Source organism: Apaloderma vittatum, unplaced genomic scaffold, assembly GCF_000703405.1.
Source record: "Apaloderma vittatum isolate BGI_N311 unplaced genomic scaffold, ASM70340v1 scaffold10408, whole genome shotgun sequence".
In the NCBI taxonomy this organism is placed as follows: Eukaryota; Metazoa; Chordata; class Aves; order Trogoniformes; family Trogonidae; genus Apaloderma; species Apaloderma vittatum.
In genome coordinates this window covers 35,427-53,240 of record NW_009731229.1, presented here as the reverse complement: position 1 = coordinate 53,240, position 17,814 = coordinate 35,427, and the positions used below count along the sequence as shown (strand labels likewise).

The window sequence follows — 17,814 nt, the reverse complement described above, 5'->3', positions numbered from 1 at the left end:
TCCTGCTGAGTAAAGAGCTGCATTTGGAGACCAGGAATTTGAATGGCCCGTTGCAGGAAGCTGTGTTGCTCTGCATCCCTGGAACAGTTTCCCTGCAGTTTTCAGAGAAGGGTGTTTGCACAGAAAGGGAGCACAAATGCTTTAGTTTTCTTACTGTACGCAGACTCGAGCAGCCTTCATATTCAAGGGCAAAGATGCCGGTATTCGTCCAGGGCAGAGTCTGATCTCCTGCTCTGAGTTCAGGAGGAAGCTGGTGTATGTCCTGAGACTGCTCCTCAGTGTGCACCTCTTTTCCTGGGAGAATTTCCATGCTCTGACCCCATGTGCAACTATGAAGGAACTTTACCACTTGGTGTTAGTGGGAGGGGCTTGAAGGATGTTTATGATTGTGGACCAGGCTTGGAATTGGGCTGTCTGTGCCCTTGTGACCTGGCTGGAGAGATGTCCCATGCAATTTTCTGTGACACAGCAGACTGCAGTCTGTGTGGGTTCTAAGCACCGTGTGAGGATGGGAGAGTGATCAGGAGGTCGGATGGTGGTCAGAGCAGTCACAGGCTGTTGAACCTCTTGCCCGATAAACTGCCCTTCAGCGTGACGTGTCAGAGACCTCAGTATCTGCACATTTACCAACATTTAAGAAATATGTTTCTTCTGCAGACCAGTTTTCAAAGACTCCCAGGGCACTCTCGATGCTGAAGGAAAATTCTCACCTCTGTACAAGCAAGACAGCAGCAAACTCTCTAATGAAGATATGCTGAAGCTTTTAGCAGAGTATAAGAAGTAAGTGTAAGGCACTGGTGCAGAGGCTGAGCAGGCATTTTAATATACATTTTTAAACAGTTAAAGGTAAGCATGAGTTGACCATTTCTAAAATACTCAGAGGGTAACAAAAAGTGCTGCTAATGTGTTCAGCACCTGAGCTTTCAAGGTTCACACTCTTATTCCTTTCTTCTAATGCAGACCAGAGAAGACGAAACTACAGGTCATTCCAGCCCAGCTGAATATTGTCATCAAAGATATCCCGCTAGACTTCTCAAGTAAGGATCTTGGATCTAAATGGTGATGGCTCTAGTCTCAGGACTTAATGCTTGTGTGGGGAGTTTTGCAGGAGTATCTAGGGGCTGCAATGAGAAGTGAGTAATTCAGCACAACCGCTGACTTGTACGTCTTTCTCATGGATTCTGTGGAGGGATGTGGTTCAGATGCAGAAATTTGCCTGAGGGGTGCATCTGCTTTGTAGTTGGGGCATCACATCCTAAATCTAGAAGAAGCCACCTGCCTGCTTTTGCTGTAATTTTTATACCAATTTCATATAGTGTTTTTGATGCGTAACATCAGAGGGATTCACAAACATGGCCAGTGCAGTTCTTTACTTTACATTTAAAGAAACTGAGGCAAATAAAGGACTGATGGTGTGTTCGGCCTCAATCTTTGGCAGCTCCTGTCACAGGTTCTGCAGTTTGGTCACCTGTCCAAAAGGCTTTTCTAGCAGACTTAATTTTTTCTGTTCTTTGAAAGGCCATCCCTTGAGATGAACCCTCCCTTATGGTGGGTGTGAGTGGAAAAGGACTGATGCAGGGGAACTGATGCACTTTGAGATGTCAGTCTCAAGTCATCACCTCAGTAGCCTATCTGCTTCAGTCAGGTGATGTTTGCCTGATTTATAAAACAATAACTGAATGGGTCATATTCTTGGAAAACTCAAGGCACAGGTCCTGGATAGAGTGGCTGTCCTTGCCCAGATGTGGGTCATTCACAAAACCCTTTGGCTTTGCCCAGAGCTACAGAAAAGTGCCACTTCTACAGTCCCCACTAGCACGGAGAGCAGACCCCTGTTCTTCTGCACCAGTTTTGTCAGTATTGCTAATGAAGTAATTGCTAATGCAGCTGGAGACCACAGATGTTGCATGATCAAGGGAGGCATTTTCCCTTGATCATTTCAATGAGAGTGGTCCAAGTCCTACTGCCTGGTCAACACATATGATCCTGTGATCTGAAGAGAACTGGATGCTTGAGAACATCAGAGAGTTTCAGACCCATGAATTTCCTTTTACACAGGCTGTACTTCCCGTGTTTGTGGACAGTGTTCTTATCTAAGCTTTCCTTCTCTTCTAGATTGTGTCACAGCTTCTTATATTCCTATAAAGCCTTTTGAGAAGGGCTGTGAGGACATTGCAGTTGAAGTGGAGGAGCTTGTCCCAGAAGTTGCAAAATACTGTTATCCTTTCACTGTCTACAAAAACCACCTCTATGTCTACCCCTTGCATTTGAAGTATGAGAACCAGAAGGTGTTTGCAAAGGTGAGCGACCTGGAGACCAGGCTGCAGCCAGACTCAGTGTGCTCTGGGGCAATGCTGCTGACCTGTTGCAACGGCTCATCCTCCTGTTCTCCCCCATTTCAGGCAAGGAATATTGCTGTCTGCGTTGAATTCAGGGATTCGGATGAAGCTGATGCCAGGCCATTAAAGGTGGGTACCTGCTAGCGGGGCTGCTGTTTGCTCACTGCTGTGTGCTGAGTGCCCGCCAGGCTGAGCACGGCAATAGGAAAGCGTGCCATTTCCATGCTCGTTGTTTTAATTTGACCCGCTGATTTAGGGCAGCAGCAACTCTGAATTCAGCTCTTCATTTGCGTTTCCAGTGTATATATGGCAAACCCGGAGGCCATCTCCTGACCACAAGCGCATATGCTGCCGTGCTGCATCACAACCAGAGTCCAGAGTTCTACGATGAGGTAAAAATGAAATGGTGGGAAATAACAGAATTTCCCAGATGCCACAAAGCCAAGGGGCCTTTCAGGATACGTCTTCTTCCAGGGCTGGGTGACATATGGGTAAAAATAATCGCCAGCCATTTGCCTCAGTAGAAGGGCTCAGCAAAGCCAGAGTCTTTGACAATTTTAAATGCCAGCCTGTTTTCTGCTGTCTTTACTGTCACGCTTTGTGCACTCCAGTCACACACCCCCATTAATAAGTGATGTGCAAATGTGATGAAAATGTTAGCCAGGAGTTATTTAAGATCAGTAGGAATGTGTCTTGTTTAATTACATACAACATAGCATTTGTGTAATAAAATAGGACTATTACTCCACAACTAAATGTACAGTCATATCTATCATGATATCATTTTAGATTAAAATTGAGCTTCCAATTCACCTCCATCAAAAGCATCATTTGCTTTTCACCTTCTATCATGTCAGCTGTGAAATTAATACAAAGGCAACATCGAAAAAACAAGACACCGTTGAAACTCAAGGTATGTTCGATACTTAAATTACTTCTGTTGGAGTGTAAGAGTCCAAGATAAAATGAATGTAGGGACATGAATTTCTTTTATTTTTGAAAGCAACCTCATACAAATTGTAGGTCTAAACTGGAATAAAGCACAATGTTTTCAGTGTACACTAGAGCTCAGATTTTTTCTGCTATCAGACAACTATTTCTACATGTTCTTGGCTTGGCTTGCATGAATGGTCTATTGTCAGTCAAGTCAGCAACAAAGTCTTGATGCGAGATCAGGGCATCAGGGGCTGATCTGTCAACACTAGCCATGTGTAGGAGACTGAGCTCATCCAGGTCTCGCAGGGTGGGATGCCCTTCCATTCAGCCAGTCCTTGGGCAGCTGAAGGACCCTCCTCATGGTGCACAACCATGGCTCATGCACTGTTTCTGCCCCTCAAACCCACTCCTGATCTTGGCTGTGTGTCTGAATTTCATTCACCAAGTCACCATGTGAAATGTGCTTTAACAAGGCTGACACAGTTGAAACCTCTAGCACAGCTATGAGTTTGATCTTCTCGCAGTAAGACACAGCTCTTTTTTGGAGCCTGAGCTAAACGTGTATTGCTGTGTGTCTGCTAACTGGTCTGCGGTTGCCTCCATAGTGGGATACGCCTGGGTCCCGTTGCTGAAGGATGGACGGATTGTCACCCTGGAGCGGCATTTGCCGGTTTCATCCAACCTTCCACCTGGGTACCTGGGTCTTGGAGACACAGAGTCGCGAAAGGTAGGAAGCCATTTAAAAGTGATTTAAATGTAAAAGGAAGAGTAAAGCTAAGGTTTTGTTGCCATTGTTGGTTCTGGGCTTCTGTTGGTGCTCTGCTCAGCTGGAAAGATCCTGACTGCAGGGCAGCCCCCAAAGCTTAAGGTTATTAGGGGTAGGGGACAGGAAACTGTTAATTGCGCTTTCTGTGGTTATATAGGTTGCAGAGAATGTTCTGATGACAGACTGGACTGGGCTGTTGCAGAGCAGAAGAGTGGGCACGTGCTCTGTGTGCAAGTTCTCACAAAGACCCCTCTGCCCTGCCATGGCTGCAGTCAGGTCACTGGTGTTTGTGCTGAGGGGAAACCAGTTCTTCCACCCCAACCCATACCTTCTGACCAGGTGTCTGTCTGCACAAAGCCACCTTCTCACTGCAGTCTGAAACCAAGTATGTGAATTGTCTGTTCATAGCAGCCCGGTGTGGATGTGAAGTGGGTGGATGGAGCAAAGCCACTGTTTAAAATCAGAATCCATTTGGACTCGACCATTTACACGCAGGTAAGCTGAGCGCCTTAACTCTTAAAAGCTTTCAATACAAGTGCAGAGGAAGTGACTGCTGTATCTCTACTACTGCTGTTCTGTAGGTGCTCTAGGAGAGAGGTAACCTGTATTTGCAGAGCAGCACTGAGATGTTTCTGTAGCGGCAGGTCTGAGATTATTTGCAGCGATCTGCCCCTCTGGATGTGATGAGGCAGCTGCATGAGTGAACGAGCCTAGGGAGAGGCTGATGTTGGCCAGTTGCCCTGTAACCGGCAGGACTAAGGAAACATCTGAGCAAATGAGCCATATCACTGACACAAAAGAGAGAAGAACTGGTGGAAATGAGAGGTTTCCCCAAATATTAGGCTGTTAATTAAGTTTAAAGATAAAAGCTTTCTTACAACAGCAGACCCAAGTAAACGGGAGTCCTTATGTCCCTTTGAAACCAGTTCAGGCTGTTCTACCAAGTCCTCATATGTTCTGCCGTCTTATGGTAGTGATGGGCTTCCCCAAGCTTCATATGATGTGCAACAAAGATCCCCAGCACTTGCTCTGGGGCACCTCCTGTCAGCACTGCTCATGAGGAAATACCCTTGACAGGGCTTGTCATCCTATGCCTGATGTAATCAGCTGCATTATATTCACAGCAACTCGCTTTCAGCATTGTCTAAATCTGCTTTAGGGTCTTACCGATTCTGTACAGCACAGTAGTTCCACTCCTCAGCAAATTACATTCTCAGGTGCTTTTCAGGGTTAAATAACCCAGTAATTAAATTTAACCGAGGAGAAGGAGGAAGAGGAAGGGTAAGGAGAGCCACCTGAGATGGACAGTAGGAGGTCAGTGAGGCACATGGCAAGGCAGCCTCAAAGAGTCATGTCTAGGACAGGCCCACTTCTCCAGGCCAGTGTTGGATGGAGATTGGGGCTCAGAATAGTGCAACCACAGGACAATTGTAGCACTGCTGGTAGTTTCGTGCATCATCTCAAGATTAGTTGGGAGCCAGGGGCTGGGCAGCGGCTGAGTGTGTTGGAAAAGGCAGGGAGCAGTCCTATAGTCCTGGGAGGTGGCAGCTGGGACAAAGCCTGACACTGGTAGTGACATGGGGCTTGCTAGGGACGTGGCCTACTGCCACACGTAAGTCAGCAGATTTTTGAGTCTAAGCAAATTTTTGAGTCAAATATTGAGGCTGTTGCACTGAACTTGTTTGTTTCTTCCAGGACATGCACTTGCACAAGTTCTTCCAGTACTGCCAGCTGGTTCAGGCGGGAGCTAAGGAAGTCCCAGGAGAGCTTGTTAAATATCTCAAGGTGAACAGTGCCTGTCAGTCGGCTTCATTTATGTTGTTACAGACCGTCAGCAAATACCCAGACCCCTGCCCTTACAGGGGGGAACATGCACTTGCTGCAGTGCTGGCACCAGGGCGTTGTGCCATACCCGCCCCTTGCCTACTGACACGACTGTGCTGTCTGTGCTGCTTCCCGCCGCTTTGCACAGCCGATAAAACCAGCAGTCAGCATCGCTCTGCCATGCTTATGCCAAACCCTCCTCCTGGTGGGCTCACACACTCCTCTCCTGCTGCCCTAGATCTGATTCAGACCTTTAAACTGTAGGACAATTGCTTGTTTTCAGGATTATCCATTCAAAATAGAAAAAGATCTTTGAGATTATCGGTCAGTTGAATTTCCCTGCAGATGACCTATGACACAGGCCCAGCTTTTTGGCAATCACTGCAGCATGAGTAAGGGCCCCGGAGCACGGCCAGCAAAGGCTATTGCAGGGAATGTATTTCTTGGCTGCTTATTGTTCTTGTTTCCTTCCCAAACTGTTTTTGAGAGTGCTGCTGTAGCAACAGCTCCACTTCCAGTGGTGGGGATTTTTCATCACAAAGTTACTGAGTGTGTTTCAGATAATGTGTAAATATTTTAGGAAATATTAATAATGGCAGGTTTTGAAGCCAGACACTAAAAAAAACCCAGTCACTTTGTTGTGAGCTTCCGTAAAGGGGCTGGGTAGGTCCCAGCCCTGCCCAGCCACAGGGACCTCCCTGCAGCCTGCAGACAGGGAGACATTTACACGCTAACCACAAGTGAGGGCTTCTTACCACCAATACCTCAATAATTTCAGTAATTTTTAATAACTGGATCCAGATTTAAGAACTTTCTGTTAGACTTGCAGGTTTGAAAACTGAAAATGAAATGCAGCCTTTCCTAGACTCATGAGATTTAGGCAAAAGAGGTCTGTGAGATGGGTAGATGTATGCACCAGATGATCTTGACCTTCACCAAGTTGCCTAAATCCCATTTCTGAGAGCAAGCTATGCTCTTTTGACAAAAGTCTCGCTGCAAGTCATCGAGAGGAGCAGGTTTCCATGCTCCAAAAGCATTTGTGAATATGGGAGAAGAATTGGGAGCCAAAACTTCAGTTCTGGGTTACTGAGGTGAAACTGTAGCATGTGACCTCTTATTCAGTCATAGTTGCCTTGGCATATCTGAGAGAAGGATTAATACCTGCCATGAGTGATTTATTTTGCTCCCCGAAGGCGTTCAGCTGGGACATGTCAGCTGGAAGGCAGGCAGTAAGTGCTGTGAGTCCAAGTTCTCTTGTCCTCTAGCAGGCTGAAGCTCAAGCCCTGAAGCATTTGCTAACGCCTGTCCTATTGCCACAGAAATGTCTGTGGACTGTAAATATTTAACATCTGCAAAATGTTGAACTAAAAGTGTCTGTGTTTTGAACATTTGTTTTAGTGTTTGCACGCCATGGAGATCCAAGTAATGATTCAGTTTCTACCTGTAATTCTTATGCAACTATTTAGAGTCCTTACAAATGTGATGCAGGAAGATGAAGTAGCTGTCAACTGCACCATGTGAGTGTCTGGTTAAACCATCCGGTTTTCTTCAGTTACAAACACAAAGCCACAAACCACAGTGCAAAGCAGGGTGTGGTTTCCCAGTACGAGATGCAAAGTGACAGCGTTGGCTGTCCACTGAGGCTTGCTCGGGTGACCCTGCTGTGAAACACCAGCTGCTGTCTTCCCCTGGCACATCTGGGTCGCACGGGGCAGCGTCGGGGCTGCGTGTAAAAAACAACTGGTCCTTTAAAGATTCTCCTGGTTTTTCAAAAGAGGAAGGGTCTGCTAGTGGGGATGACTCTGGGAGCCAAGTGATTGGGGCATCAAAATGCTCCAGAGTGCCCGGGCGCGTTCCAGCTGCAGGCAGCAGATGTGGTTTCCCCGGCTCTCATCCCAGCACACCAGACCCCTGTGTCCGGAGCATTGCTAAAAATCGCCTGGAACTGGGTCTCTTAGCTTGCAGAAGTGGCGGCCGCATCCGTGTTAGCTGCCAGAAGTGGGGGGGGTTTGTTTAGCGATGCTCTGCCGTGCCGGCAGCCCCAAGAGGGCAGCACCGACTAGGGCCTGGTTCTCGCAGAAAGTTTCCTCTGTGTGCACGGCCCGAGGCGAGCAAAAGGTGCAAAAGCGCCCTCCCTGCCTAGCTCTGGCCGTGACACGCCCCAGCTGGTGGAGGCATCAAAACATTCATCTTCCTCCCGTGGCCCTTCCCCTGGGAAGGGCTGCAGTGCAAAGGGACGTGCTGGATGCGGCTCTGTTGGGATTTGCCTCTGGCTCCAGGAGGTACCGAGCATCCGTGTACCAAAAGCATCTTGCTCCCAGGAAACTGGAGATTGGAGGCTGAGCCCTGATCCCCAGGGATGCGAGGCCCATCGCAGTCACAGTCCTGCACCGTGTCAGGCAGATTGGGGGGACGTCTCTGTGTAGCACTGAGATCCCACTCTGCTTGAGACACCGGAGGGCAACGACAGGAACAAGTGACCCCAGCTGCCTGCTGGGTGACCAGCTCCCACTTTCACTTCCAGGGATTTTTTCAAAGCTTTGCTCAACACTTTTCAGTTTGTCAATAGCTTTCTGTTTAATGACAACTGCTTTCTCATCCAGACTTTCAGAGTGGAATTTAAAAACCACTTTATCTGATCAAGAGCTTGTAAACTCTTCCCTGTGGTTTGGCCTGTGGGGTCTGTGACAGCGTGCAATAGTTTGTTATTCCTTCTGGCTGGGGCTGCAGTATAAATTCCCAGTGTTGGCTGGGGAAACCAGGCGCTTGCTGCCTTCATCAGCTGCCTGGAGTGCTTCCAGAGGGCTGGCATGTTTTCCAGGGTCTGCCTGTCCCCAGTGAACTGCAAGCAACAGCCTGAAAATAATCTAGTGCATGTAGCAAGGAGCACATGATGCAAATTCAGTTAAAAAGAGCCTTCCAGAATTAATAAGTGCAGGGAATGCAGGAAGTTGTCAGAGTATAGCAACGATTGAGAATTCTTTTGTTTCTTCTCAGCAGAAATTCTGTGGGATTTTTGAGTTCATTCTGTAGGCTTGATGTAATAATATAGTCGTTCATTGTCACTTGTATTGTCGTTAGGAAAGGGCTCCGCGTGAGGACACTCTCAACATGTGATAAGCTGTGCAGTGTGGATGAATCTGTAGCGTGTGCAGGAGGAGCAAACGGGCTTGTTCTACATAGAGCAGGTCCATAGGTACAACCAAAGAAAGCTGGGTGCAGAGCAGATTAACTTAATATTTTTGAGTTTTACTTAATCTAACTCCTAAGCATTGTTCAAGTGCCTAATGCTCACTGCAACGTGAATTTAAGTAGAGACAAGCTCTAATCTTGGCATACATGGAGGCCAAAAAACAGAATATGTCCCCTGCACAAAACATTCCACCTCACCTCCTCCTACAGAGAGCCGTGAGTGTTGAACACAGCTGTTTTGGGCGACACCTCATCTAGCACAAAAATGGAGAAGAGGCTTTGGACACCTCAGCTCTGAGTGTTCTGTCAAGGGGCTGTGCTGTGGCAAGGATGGTGCAGCCACAAGAGCTGTGCGGGGTCCTAGCCTGCAAGTACTGGCTCCTGCAAATCAGGCCATGCCAGCAGTGAGGCTTGTGGGGTTGAGAAGGATAGGACGCAGACTGTGTCTGCTTTCATGAGCTGGAGGAACTTGCCCTTGTGTTGCATCCTGAACACGAACCACATTTCTCCCCAGGGTTCTTTTGCACATCGTGTCCAAGTGCCATGAAGAGGGTCTAGACCACTACTTGCGCTCCTTCATAAAGGTCAGTCTTGCCACACCGCTCTGCAGAACTCCCTGCTGGAAGCAGACGCGCTACTGACACTGTTCCTCTTGCCTCAGTATGTCTTTCGGGCCGAGAAACCCAGTGTCACACAGGCGAAGATGACCCATGAAATCCTGGTCCTTTCCATGGCCACGATCTTAAAGCAGTCGGCAGATTTTCTAGCCATCAATAAGCTACTCAAGGTAAAGTGTTGGCAGTGCTTGGCTGCTGTGGGTGGAGGGGAGGAAGAGGGGGCCCGGTGCAAAGCCCAGCGCTTTCACCTTTCGAAACCCAGCAAAGGAGCAAAGCTATCAGGGCAGCTCCTCACATCCCCATCCTTGAGGTTCTCCCCTTAGAAAAGAGATTAATTCTTTCAGGGAACCTGGCTCATGTCAGGACACAACAAAGGGCATGTCATTTTGCCAGTTTTATCTATTTTCTTCAAGCCACACATCAGAGGGGACTCACGGGAGGCAGACTGCCTCTCTGGGCCTTTGCAGGGCTTGCACCCCGACCTCTGCTGGCTCCTTGCAGGGTGCATTGGGGTGCAGAGGATACCCCAAGACTGACAGAGCTCCTCCAGGTAGCAAAGGCACCGATGCCAAGGTAGCTGTGCAAGCACAGCTGTGCTTACAAAATGCCATTTGGATGTGAGCTCTCCCTCCCACACTGGTGCTTCTGCACATAGTCAAACAAGTTCAATCCTGCTGGTAAAAATAATAATATTCTTTCTTCGTTCTAGTACTCGTGGTTTTTCTTTGAAGCACTGGCGAAGTCAATGGCAATGCACTTACTAGAAGAAAATAAAATCAAGGTAAAAATAAATTTGCTTGGTGCTGCATTACAGAGCCGTCAGAAACTCATTCTCTTCCAAAAGTTTTTGTAAAAGACTATGTAACAATTTACAAAAAACGGTGACAAACTGAACAGCTACCCAGATCTTTCTTTTCTTTCCCTTTTCACTCTGAATTGTAATTAAAAATCCCAGATCTCCTTATAGTTTGTGCAGCCTCCATTTCTGTTACTAGCTATTGCCGTTTCAGCCAGTACTTTCTTTGTGCCAATGTTAAGAAACAACATAAACTGAAGGGAACTTGTGCCTGCGCTTGGTTTTCCCCAGCTGCTGGCTTGCAGCACTGAGCATGGGATGTGCTTTTGGTTTCAGCTGCCCCGAGGCCAGCGGTTCCCCGACTCCTACCAGCACGCCCTGCATTCGCTGCTGCTCGCCATCATTCCTCACGTAACCATTCGCTACAATGAAATCCCTGAAGAGTCCAGGAATGTCAACTTCAGCTTGGCTAACTTCCTGAAGGTCAGCAGTTTCTTTCCTTCTACGAGGCTTTTATGAGAAAAACCCCACAACTAGAAATAAGCAGCAAACAAACGTGTTTGTATTTTATTATCTCTTTGGTTTCTTTAGTAATTAAAACTCTGGAGGAGATAAGCTTTCCTAGGAAAGAAACTGTGAGAGGGAGAGACTGTGATACTCTATATATTATCTAAGATTTTCAGTCATGCTGAGCAGCTGTTCAAAACTTGAGAAGAAATATGTGTGCTCTCATTTTGAATATTTCTGTTGCCCACTGGAGACTTAAGTGAGATCGTCCAAGTAATTTCAGAGAAACAGGATCAAGTTTGTTTTGGAAAGCCACAGTTTGGAGGATCAGGTCTGGTTGCTGGCAGGACAGTAGTATGGAGATGATTTAGGATGATTGCTTTTATTTTAAGTGATTGGTCACATGTTGCTATTTTTTCCTCAGCGTTGCTTGACCTTTATGGACAGAGGATTTGTTTTTAACTTGATAAATGATTACATTTCTGGATTCAGTCCAAAAGACCCTAAGGTAAGCAGTGTGTTTCTTGAAAGATGGTTTGCAGTTGTACATATCTACATCAGTCAGAGATCTGCAGTGATTATTTTGTACAGCTCTTGGAGGCCTTTTAGACAGTGTTCTGCAAGTCTTCTGGAGGCAGAGACCTCTTTGAGCTGGGAGCCTGTACGCAGCTACGCTTTAAAACAATGAAAAAAGTCCGAACTAAAGGAGAGAGTGGTTAGTAGTCTGGATGAAAAAGGTAAAGAAGTCCCAAGTGACAGCTGAATGCACTGGCGCTTAAGGGGAATGACACAAAAAAATTGCCAGATGGTATTTAGATTACCCAGTCCTTGTGCAACAAACACATTGAACTGGAATCAAATAGTTCAAACTGAAAATATAGTTTGTGTTTGTCTTTTTTTTTTTTCTCAGCTACTGATTGAATACAAGTTTGAATTTCTTCAAACCGTTTGCAATCATGAGCACTACATTCCTCTGAACTTACCAATGACCTTTTCCAAACCCAAGCTGCAAAGAGTTCAAGGTATGTCCTTCCTCAAGAGACTGACTAGAGAGCTATAATTTTGTGATGGTCTTGATGGCCTCTGATCAGATGGAATTTGGTTTGGTGTCAAGGAAATTTGTGCCCTGGTTAGGCTGAGTTACGTTAACCCAAGGAAAAGACACTGTTCTGGCAGGATTACATAATTTTGCTCTGGAACAATACGCAGTCTTGTCAGTATTTTCAAATTTGCACATGCTTAACAATACCTAAAAGAAACTGCCGCTCTTTCAGTAAAAATGCAAGTATAATCCCTTGTTCCTACGAGTGTCAGCATCCCCTGAGAAGCAGGGTGTCTCATCAATCAGTGATGGAGATACAGAACAGCTTGAATTCACTGCTTCGCTGCCAACTCTCTTTGTGGCCACAAGAAGGTGATTTAGGTTACCTTCCGCTTTCATTTTGAATAAGATTATAGCAGTGCACAGTGCATTCAAGCTTGTACAAAAACCTGGGCTGAAGGCAGCCAGCGGAGAACTTGAGGCCACGCCAATCCTTAGCGCGTACCAAGGGCATATGTGCTGTGGTACCACCATGTAGCCGGGCTGCTCTCACTGTCACAGCATGTCCCTTTTGGTCCTGGTGCTGCGTACCACAGGGCAGGTGGGGTTTTGCTGGAGCAGCGCGTAAGTGTGGACGACTGCAGCTCTGCTACCAGTGAGAGTGTGGACCACGGTGCTGAGGCCAGCAGTGTGCCTCACTGGCCTCCGAAGGTTGCTATAGGCACAGCCTCGTTCTCTCTGGGCCCTGATTTCTCATCTGTGCTAGATAAATACAGTAAAAATTGCCAGGTTTAGGTGCTAATAGCCTGGCCAAGATAAGTACTGGAGAGGAGAGTGAGTTTTGGGATTCCCCCATGTGAAAGTCCAGTGGATTTATGATTCTGTGATTTTTTTCTGATGGAGGCAAGGGGATGTTTGCCTCGGGGTGCAGCTGTACAAGTCTCAAACTGGTTGCATACACATCCAGGTGGCAGAAGCAGCAGTAACTATGATATTTCCCTTATTTTGGTATATTTCTGACTGCTCAGAGCTTAGTGGACCAGCTGCTAATCTCTTACACTGATGTCAGTTTGACTTCTTTCCTGGCATGGTTTAACAAAGTGCGTTGCTAGAAGTGGCTGAGAAAGAGAAAAATGCAACCACAATACCTTCCCATTGCTTATTAGTGCCATGATAACGTAAGGATGCTCTTTCTTGATTAACATTTACCTTTGAGTTTGCGATGGTTAAGATGAAAAGCTGTAAGAGCAGCTCATCTTCCCTCCTTGTTTTACTGTGACTAGGACCTACCAGCTGAGCTTCACGAGCATCTCCTGGCAGTAGAGCAGCGTGTCCTCAGGTGGCAGAAGTGCCTGTGCAGTGGTGCCTCTGCTCTGCCTGCCAGTGCAGACATGTGGTGATGCAAACTGGTCTGTTTCTATGGTCAGAACTGTGATTCCAGGGCAGAGTGGACTCAGAGATGGGGAGGCATGATGTACACATCACCAAGGAGATATCCTGCTGGCATGCCTCACCTCTTTATCAGCTTACTTGGATGAGGAGAGGGGACGTGCCCAGCCCTCTGCTACTCTGTTCCTGGAAGAAGACCGAATAGCCCCCAGGAAGGTGGATGGAGAGGGCTTCTGCAGTAGAAGCTGGTGCAGACAGGCCTACGGGCAAAGCACATCCCTTGACCACATCCTGTTGGGTTGAGACATTGCATCTTGGAGCAGTTTCTCTGAAACAGCTAATAGGGGGCTCGTTGCTGGTCTCGTCCCTGCTTCCTTACCTGGTGGACTTGTGTGTTTCATCAGCCAGAGCAAACCCCCAAGCCTGTCCTCACAACCAGCAGCACAGAACTATTTTTGCTGTCTTGTGATAGCAAAGAACCCAAGAGATTGACATAAGCTGGGAGTTAAGCAGTAGCCTTACAAGTGACATTAAAACATGGCATATGGTCCTGTTTCTCCAAGTTTTAGAGCATTACTTATTCCTGTTTGGTTTTGCTGTCATTTTATTTGTCCCTTTTCTTTTTACATGTGAATTAGATTTTTTTTCATTTGCTGTGGAACGGTTCACTTCAGTAGGTAGGTCCAGCTGGGAACACTGAATCCCCTAATATCAAATTAAATATGCACCTTCCAATCAGTTAGCTTACATCTAATTAATGAAATAACCGTGATGTGTCGCATTTGCTTAGGCATTTGCTGACATGACTAACAATGAAAGCTAAATAATGCTTCCAACTACTTTCTCTTTCCTCTGAATCAGACTTTCACAAACTAGTACATGCTACTTATGAATCAATGAACTTAAAATATCTTTTGCAAGCACAGAGCTGTTGGAAACCTTTGGCTGGGTTTTTCAAAGGTGTGTGTATGCACCCTGCCTTACCACAGAAAAACTGTGGGTTTTTTTTAAAGAAGTCTGAGCTGAGCACACAGCATTTGTACCCTTTGGGGGAAGAACGCAGTTTTGAGATTATCCCTCTGGGAGGCTTAAATCAACAGTCAGACGGTGCCTGTTTGGCTATGATTAGGTATAGGGGTTGCCTGACAGATGACAGTGTCAGGGCAAGGTCATTCATAGCAGCCCGAGTGTACGTGCACCCTGCACTGAAATCTGTGTCTGCTGCTTCTCTGCTGCGTTATCCAGGCACATCAGTAGAAATGATGCTTACCCTTGGTAACAGCTGCTCCCCTGATCACAGCATATAGCCCAAATCTATGTGAGGTGCAGAGTATGAGTTAAATTAATCAAGGTGATTGGGTACCGAGCTGCCTTTCTCCAGGCAGTCAATACAGCTTTGTTCAGTATCTGCTGGTGGGAAGCTAAGGGAGCCTCACAGTTCCTGGCAAGCAGCTGCCTGGAACCCTGCTCTGACTTCCCGGTCCTTGCAGCGGGGCTGGAAAACCAAGCTCTATAAACTGCTGGAGGATGCAGTAGCAGTCACTTGGCACCATGTCCTCATCCCAGCAGGAGTATTTGCCTTTTCTCTGCACTCTGACTTGACAAAAAGGAATGCGGATTTTACAGAGGATGTGGAACAAGCTGCAGAAATGGCACTGCTAGGGCTGGGCAATTGTGACAAACACGTCATCTTCGCTGCCCGTTACCACCCTCACAGCTACTCCGTGGAGATTGGCACTTCTGTTGCTTGTGTAGTTTGGGAATTTACAGGATAACACCCTGCCAGGGGCAGAGCAGCTCCCAGGCAGTGAATCATGCTGTCTTTCTCCGTTTCATCTGTCTCTGACTTTAAAAATTAGTCTTTGGAGCGCTAAACTTTGTAAAGCATCACATTGCAGAAATCATTATTTTAGCCGCTGCTGAAACAGTGACTGCTGAAATTCAAGGTTAGCCTGAACTGGAAGATGCCAAGTTCTTTGATATGGCTTAACTCAGTGGTGGAGAACACAGTAATCAGTTCAGGCTTTGTTCAAAGGTCGCTGCACTGTAGGCGAGAGAATGATGAACCGTACTCACGGACTGTTGTTGCTTGTATCACCATTATGTCTTCCACTGAACAGATTCTCAGAACACTCCCCTTAACCACTGTCTTGCTCTTTCTTTCAGATGTAACTCTTGAATACAGTTTAACCGATGAGTATTGCAGGCATCATTTCCTGGTGGGGATGCTTCTCAGAGAAGCCTCTGTTGCCTTGCAGGACAACTACGATATCAGATATACAGCCATCTCGGTCTTAAAAAATCTCTTGATAAAGCATGCCTTCGATAACAGATACCAGCACAAGGTCAGGCATACTTGTTGGCTTTTAAACATGATGTTCTTGAATTTTATGAAAAAACACACATCAGGGTTTTAGATCTTATATGGTGCGCCAAGGGCATTCTCATTACTTTTTAGGGAACTGTTGTAAATAACTGGTAGTTATGGCATAACAATAAGAGTTCTCAGAAATTATCTAGGAACACAAACAGTGCAGTCAGATAACTGCAGTGCTCTTATGCTGAGTATTTAGATAATAAAGCCCTGAACCATTGAGGAACTTGAGAGTGTTATTAGCCAAGAACCAGATCAACAAAATTTAGCAACATCATGTTCTTCTACCTGCATTAATATACTATAATAAGGAAACAGGACTGATTTCTGTTACAAGTCATGCATGTTTTACTAATTAGTGCATCAAAGGAGAGGATCTGTGGATTGTCATGAGATGCTGGATTTCCACTGGGTAGTTTTCAGCTTTCTTCAGTCAAAGGCTCAGCGTGTGCTATTGCTGAAAGAGACTGGAGATGGGCTGGTTTGCTTCCTTGATGCTGCTCCCAGTGGACCCATGTGTCCTTGAAAATGCCTAGATACCTGTGCAGACAGTAGTTGCCCTTGCTCTAGGCTGAAAACATGCCTCTGTTTAGAGTTTAGCTCCTCAGATTGCTCCTAGTGTGCTGCATTCCTGAATTACATCTGGGACTGTGGATAGCCACCTGGGCATGGAGGATGGGAGAAGTGACCTGAATGCTCCCTGGGGCTCCTGCATTCTGAGTGAACCCAGAACCAACTCCTCTCCTCTCCTCTCCCTTCTCTGCTGTTTTGGAGGGGCTGAGCAGGAGGTGGGCTTGCTTTTCTCTGTAGTGAGGATCTGTGGTGACTTGCACAGCTTGGAAACAAAACCGCATCCTGTGATAGCATGCAGGACTTAATATTTCAAGAGAGATTTGCCAGTTCTCTGACAAGACTGTGTCAGAGGCAGCCTGTTTCTGCTCTTCCAGGTGCCTGAAAACACTCACACTAATTCAGGAGCTGTTTGCTCCTTCAACATACAGCACTCTCCCTGCTTCCTCCAGAACACCAAATTGTCCCCCTGGATTTTTACACATGTGCTGTGCTCCAGGCCATGACCAGGAAATTGCCTGGAGCCAGGGCAGGACGCTCAGCTGGTGTCCCAAGATACCAAAGCAAAAAATCACATCAGGGACAGGACCAGCTGAGCGTGACAGGATCCATTGCTGTAGTCTTGCTCCAGCCAAGGAAAGCCCGGCTGCATCAGTGACTGAGAGAGGGTTTTCTTAACCCATGGGCATTTTCAAGATTTCTTTATCTTTTGTCATACTGAATTGGAAGAAAAAATTGGATTCTTCTATTGGTGAAAATGTACCATTCAATTCCCAAGCTTTGAAGTCAAGGCCATACTAATAATTTTTTAACAAAAAATAATTGAATGTTAAAGACCATTAGAAAATGTCAACTGGAACATTTTTGGTGTTTATCACTTAATCCAAATTAATGTGTTCCTGCAAACTATTTTAACTAGAAGTGTTTGCTGTGGAGAATTCCTGACTGGAAGCAATAACCAGCGCTAGATGAGGAGCTAAACACAGGACAAAGAGTTAGGGAATCCAGGATTTAGTTTGTCACATGTCCTGTATGACTGGCAATGTTATTCAGCCCTCAAAATCCCTGAGTGCCCCAAGCTTGCTGCTAGAAGGGTAATACCTACCTGGCAGCTCTGGAGGTGGAGATGAGAAGCCAGACCGACTCATGTCCTCAGGCACCACACACAGTATGTGTTTGTTTGTTTGTTTATTATATGTATATATTTTGACTCGAGAGTTCCCCTTTTTTGCTTGATTGAAAGCCTGGGCTCTTACTGATATCTTACCCTGTTTTTTTCAGAACCAGCAGGCAAAAATAGCCCAACTCTACCTGCCGCTCTTTGGGCTGCTCCTGGAGAACCTCCAGCGAGTGGCCAGCCGTGAGGCGCTCTACTCCTGCGCGGCTGCCTCCAGCCCCGTGAGTAAAGCCCAGCGATGTCTCTTTGCATTCCTCTTTGGTCCTTCTCTCCCCATACACACCC

The 17,814-nt window shown here is 46.5% G+C and overlaps 1 protein-coding gene across 1 annotated transcript in view; it reads left to right on the top strand.

The window, feature by feature from the left end:
- The window catches only part of DOCK11 (dedicator of cytokinesis 11), a 63,771-nt gene that overhangs the window by 17,386 nt on the left and 28,571 nt on the right, over positions 1-17,814 (top strand). The window contains exons 15-32 of the mRNA XM_009875114.1: positions 658-780; positions 961-1,037; positions 2,116-2,300; positions 2,403-2,468; positions 2,639-2,731; positions 3,129-3,252; positions 3,881-4,002; positions 4,450-4,536; positions 5,737-5,826; positions 7,264-7,382; positions 9,572-9,641; positions 9,719-9,844; positions 10,384-10,455; positions 10,807-10,953; positions 11,402-11,485; positions 11,888-11,999; positions 15,575-15,753; positions 17,634-17,750. Coding sequence (XP_009873416.1) covers positions 658-780; positions 961-1,037; positions 2,116-2,300; positions 2,403-2,468; positions 2,639-2,731; positions 3,129-3,252; positions 3,881-4,002; positions 4,450-4,536; positions 5,737-5,826; positions 7,264-7,382; positions 9,572-9,641; positions 9,719-9,844; positions 10,384-10,455; positions 10,807-10,953; positions 11,402-11,485; positions 11,888-11,999; positions 15,575-15,753; positions 17,634-17,750 — 1,993 coding nt within the window. The remainder of the gene's footprint in view (positions 1-657; positions 781-960; positions 1,038-2,115; positions 2,301-2,402; positions 2,469-2,638; positions 2,732-3,128; positions 3,253-3,880; positions 4,003-4,449; positions 4,537-5,736; positions 5,827-7,263; positions 7,383-9,571; positions 9,642-9,718; positions 9,845-10,383; positions 10,456-10,806; positions 10,954-11,401; positions 11,486-11,887; positions 12,000-15,574; positions 15,754-17,633; positions 17,751-17,814) is intronic.